The sequence below is a fragment of the Sinocyclocheilus rhinocerous genome, unplaced genomic scaffold (assembly GCF_001515625.1).
Source record: "Sinocyclocheilus rhinocerous isolate Xijiao unplaced genomic scaffold, SAMN03320098_v1.1 scaffold555, whole genome shotgun sequence".
Lineage (NCBI taxonomy): Eukaryota > Metazoa > Chordata > Actinopteri > Cypriniformes > Cyprinidae > Sinocyclocheilus > Sinocyclocheilus rhinocerous.
The window spans coordinates 312,860-318,475 of record NW_015629527.1 but is presented as its reverse complement, the minus strand read 5'-3'; the positions used below and the strand labels follow the sequence as shown (position 1 = coordinate 318,475).

The window sequence follows — 5,616 nt, the reverse complement described above, 5'->3', positions numbered from 1 at the left end:
CATGCTCGAATTTCCCGCGAAAACCTACCCGTACCACTCAAATTAGAAAACATTATTATAAACTAACCGTTGTGAATCGGGCTAAAGTAATGCTCTAGTTTTGAACACTGGCTGGTTATGTACTTGCTCAAATATTGATTTCGGATCATTTTTAACCAAAAAAAAGTTACGGACTGCAGCTTTAAACTAGGTGATATTTATCTGTGCAGCGGACAGGATCTTGAATTCTGCCAGAATTCACTCTGACGTCATGCACATTTAAAGTGACGTAGCCGCAAACGCACCTGACGCGATGACGCCCTGCGCTATTCCAAACGCCATGTGTCCCGCTCCGATGAACCCGATCTTCAGCTGAGACACATCCTGAACTCAAAGCAAACATTACTTCACGTTAATAAAGATGTTATGTGATGCTGCTGACATCTGTTCAGCAAACAGCATACAGTCACAGAGTTAACAGCAGCCACTCACAGACTGAAGCGCTGGAGAGTCGCTGGTTTTGACTGAACTCTCTGATACATTCATTGTTTATTTAATACAGCTTCAGCAGCTCCGTGTGAATCAGATCAGCGTCCTGTCACGTGGAGAACGTGTTCTTCTTTACTTGCATATACGAAACTACAAGCAGATACACTGACACCTGCTGGACTGGAGCCATGGATTCCTAAACATACATAAATCAGTAGCTACAAAAAACGTTTGGACACACTTGACTTAATTTATGTTTCTCATGGAATAAAACTGTTAAAGCTATAGCTGAACTATGCTAAAATTAGTTTTCTAGACACAAGGTCCCAATATATATATATATATATATATATATATTTTTTTTTTTACAGTGGTAAAATGTTAAAATAATGTTAACTTTGTAGTGTAACTAATGTAATGTTGATTTTGTTCCAATATATTCTCACTACAATCATTCCCAGACTTACATTTGTGTAACTGCAGTCTTATGAAGATTTTACCATTAATTCTAAAATGTAGAAAATATTAATGAAAATAAAAAGTAGGTGTGTCCAACTATTGATTGGTAATGCACATGGGGGAATCAATAAAATGGCTCAACCACATTGAGTAAAATTTATTCTGGCTTCAAATTCTGTCAATGAAGATACTGAAATAGGGCCACCTGCTGGACTGAACCAATGGATTTTACACAGTACACTGGCTAAAAATTGTTGACATTTAATTAATTTAAAAATAGATACATTAAATACATATTTGCTTATAGTAGCCTAATGTTTAAATTGGCTGTAATTGCATGCATGCATGCATAAAAATAAATAAATAAATAAATAAAATCCGTGTTTGCTATAATTGCAAAAATGTGTGTACAAATTGTAAAAAAATGTTTTATATTCTTTTTTATAATTTTATATAACATTTTAATATTATATTGTTTTATACTTATTTTTCATTCCTTTACTGAATACCATTATTTTGTAAACATATTTAAATATTTTATTTTATATTGATTGTTGTTTATTATATATATATATATATATTTATTTTTTTTTTTACAGTGGTAAAATGTTAAAATAATGTTAACTTTGTAGTGTAACTAATGTAATGTTGATTTTGTTCCAATATATTCTCACTACAATCATTCCCAGACTTACATTTGTGTAACTGCAGTCTTATGAAGATTTTACCATTAATTCTAAAATGTAGAAAATATTAATGAAAATAAAAAGTAGGTGTGTCCAACTATTGATTGGTAATGCACATGGGGGAATCAATAAAATGGCTCAACCACATTGAGTAAATTTAGTCTGGCTTCAAATTCTGTCAATGAAGATACTGAAATAGCGCCACCTGCTGGACTGAACCAATGGATTTTACACAGTACACTGGCTAAAAATTGTTGACATTTAATTAATTTAAAAATAGATACATTAAATACATATTTGCTTATAGTAGCCTAATGTTTAAAATTTAAAGCTAAGCTTCTCACCTCAAAGTCCAAAATTGTCTAAAAAAAAATTACAATTATTTAAAAAAAAATTATTATAGAGCGTATAGGCATATAACATGATTTGGAAACCCCATAATATTACCAAAGTTCTGCAAAAAGAAGAGAACATTAACATTATTATATAAAAAAAAAACAAGTTTATTTTTTGAATATACAGTATAGTATCATTAGGAAATAAACCCTGGCAGACCTGTAAAACAGGAAAATGTACAGCACTGGTCATGGTATATATCCCACATAAAATGTATGTTTTATTAAAACCTGAAATAAACAATAAAAGAGAGCTAAATAATGCTTTGATTTTGACCTTTACAAAATATTTAAACATTTTATAAAATTTTTTTTTTACTAAAAATGTATTTAGAAAAAAATCTAAAAATTATTAAATAAAAAAAAAAAAATCTTGTTGTTGAAAGTGTTCGATCAGTCAGGCTCTTGTTGTTCAAACTCCCCACAGCCAATCAGATGAAAAGATCTTCATTTACGGGCGGAGTCATAATTGGCTGCAAACCAATTGCAAGTCTCCTGAACGGCTGGAAAAAAAGAAAAACATCTATTAAGATTCTTCTTTTTACTAATATTGGAAAAACATAAATGCTGAATCTCTTGTGCTGATCACCTTGTTTGAACGGCGTGAACTTGAAGTCTGGCAGGTGTTTGCGTAGTTTGGCATTATTGGCGGTTTTCTTGATCTGACCGTCTGATTTGCTAGTGTCATACTGAGAGCGCTTAGTTAAGGTTCATCTGTAAGTCTGTGTGAACGAATGCTTTGAGGTTTAGTTCATTCTGTCATGGACTACTTTTATGGTGCTTATGTTATGTTGCAACAACTCAACACTAATCTACAAGATATCTAATCTCTGTTCCACAGAAGAAAGATTGCTGTTCTATTAGCTGTAAAAAAAACAAAAAAAACTCCAGGCTCTGAATGTGATTGTGAGTTAAACGTGTCTCACTCTTCGCCAGGTATGTCTTGTGGATCAACCCCGGCATCACGTGACCGTCCTCAATGTTGTAGTTGTCATGGGGTCCAAACATGTTGGTGGGGATGACGGCTGTGTATTTCAAACCATACTGCTGAAATAATGCCCTAATGGACAAACACACACACACTTTATGAACAAACCTCATGAAATAACATGACATACTGAAACCCTATCGTAAACCAAATAAATTGTATTCTGAGTCTCACACCAAGAACTAAATTTATTAGAATTATAGGCAACTCAAGCCTGTCTTTAGGACCATTAAGTTTTCTACTCCAGTTCGTTGAAACATAATCATTTAAACTGTGGCTGTCATAACATTTTCATCCCCAAAAACAAAAAGTTATGGTATGATTCTTGGGCTGTACACTTTAAATTAAAATAATACGTTAACATAGTGGTTTGCAATATCAAGCAGCATAACGTACATTTTTTCCTTGTACAGCTAAAATAACTAAAAGCGGACAATACCTGAAGCTTTGCATATTCCAGTTAAAAATGGTCACGCCTTTTGCTCTTATGTTAAAGATAAGGTTGATACAGTGCGGAATGTTGTGATAACGGCCAGATGTTCAACAACAAACCAATTATTCTACCACTTTTGTACATTCACAGAAACTTTTATGCACTGTGGGAAAAATCTAAACGCAAACAATGGTGGGAAACGCGTTCGATCATTTGAGTAATGAATATATTGTTTTAACCGCTTTAAACTGCTGAGGACAAACTGGATGGCACATTCATGTAAGCACAACTGATTTGCAAGAGCGAGACAAACAAGTAACTCAAAAGTAGTGTAATGCATTACAATTCAGAGACAGTAATATTGTAATGTAACTAATTACTTTCAAAAGACAGTAACTAGTAATATATAATGTATTACATTTTGGAAGTAACTTGCCCAACACTGTCAACAACATACATGTAAAAACAAGAACTATAGTAAATAATCAAGTATTTATCTGTCTATGGTGATTTTTTCTAATTGTAATGGTATTGATGCATCAGATTTCACTTAGTAGTAGCACAGCAGTATTTTTTGAAAGGCTTTGTATATGTGATCTGAGAACCAGCTACTAGTACCAGCTCTTCTTTCTCTTCCTCCCTACATCTCACAATGAACTACATACAAGTGAAACTGGTAACAACCAGTTTAACCACGGACACGTCCTGTCAACATAGGAACACTTCACTTATGAGGTGCCAACTTGTGCATTACAACCAAAAAACACAACAAATATGCAGACAAACACATACTGGATTCATACACTGTCATGTTCATCAGTCAAAGCATGAGAAAAGTCAGACAAGGCCATCATGCATGAACAAAATCACAGTGCAGACTAACAGTAACACTCAATGAATGAACTTTATGAATTATTTTTGAGTTCAAATTAAGATTAAAAGATCATTTTCATTGGTTTTAAACAGTTTTTGAATCGAGAAAATGGTCATATCAGATCTTGTATTAGTTCGGTTAAAATGTTTAAGAAACTGACAAAACCTTTACCTCCTCTAAGTGCAGTCAGGTGTTTCCTTGTTTTCGCTCTCGAGTTCTGTAAAAAAGGGAAGTACTAAATCGAGGCCCTCCGCTTACTGACTTGTGAGAAAGGCATATGAGAAATGCTGACGTCAAGATTAAATTTGAATATACGGAACAACGCAAAACGTCTTCCATAACATTTTATAGGTTGTCATAAGAAGGGGTTGGAAAGCACTAGATGCAGGACTGTATTTACGCTGAGAGACGCACAGACGCAGGTATTCACAAGCGCTTAATCTCTCTCTCTCTTAATTAACTGCGTAACTGCATTAATAACTGCGTTAGCCTGCATATCAATGGCCCAAGCCTTGGTTATTAGCTCTAAAATGACGTTTTGGAATTTGCAATGGAACGTTTGAGATGAGGTGCGTAAAAATTAGCTAGTTCAACACACACAATGTCAAATGTCTTGAAACAAATAATCTGAAAAATTGATGTGTGATTGTGACTCCAGGCCGTTAAAATTATTAGAGAAATAATGCACTCCCGAAGTGGTTATGTGGCCGGCCACGACGCCGCGCCTATTAATGGAATGGTCTTTCTCAGTTCTCAAACAAATTAAGAGCTACATTCGATTTTTATTGACTGAACGCAAGCGCTTATTGCGATAGAAAACACTGTAACGGTTACACTGATTAAGAAATATTTTTGTTTGCTTGGGTGGTAGCCTATATTAGGCCTATTATATTAATAGGGAAAGGGGGCCCAAAAATTTGTTTTGCCTATGTCACGAAAAGAGGCATATCCGACCCTGAGATGCAAAATGCTTAACTCGTATCTTGCAAGCAGATGCATCCTCTGGTAACGTTTTTATCAGTTTATCAGTTAACTGTGTTTACACAATAATTTGTGGTTTCAGTTCAGCTTAGCATAGACGGTTTTGCAATTTTAGGTCTTCTAAGCAGAAAAAATGAAAGTTCTTTACTGGCAAGTTTAGTGGATGATTAAAGTTTATGATCCAGCCTGTTTTTATTTTATATTTTATTTTAAGCGTTTTATAACAACATATAGAACAAAATATATAATCAGTATAATACAAATTTTTTTTTGATTAATTCAATTCAAGTTTATTTGTATAGCGCTTTTCACGATGCAAATCGTTGCAAAGC

At 33.8% G+C, this 5,616-nt stretch overlaps 1 protein-coding gene across 1 annotated transcript in view; it reads right to left on the bottom strand.

The window, feature by feature from the left end:
* The window catches only part of pycr3 (pyrroline-5-carboxylate reductase 3), a 9,713-nt gene extending 9,099 nt beyond the window's left edge, over nt 1–614 (bottom strand). The window contains 2 exon segments of the mRNA XM_016551211.1: nt 285–363; nt 472–614. Of these exon segments, the coding sequence (XP_016406697.1) occupies nt 285–363; nt 472–525 (133 nt within the window). The 5' untranslated portion in view covers nt 526–614.
* Nucleotides 615–5,616: the final 5,002 nt, after the last annotated feature.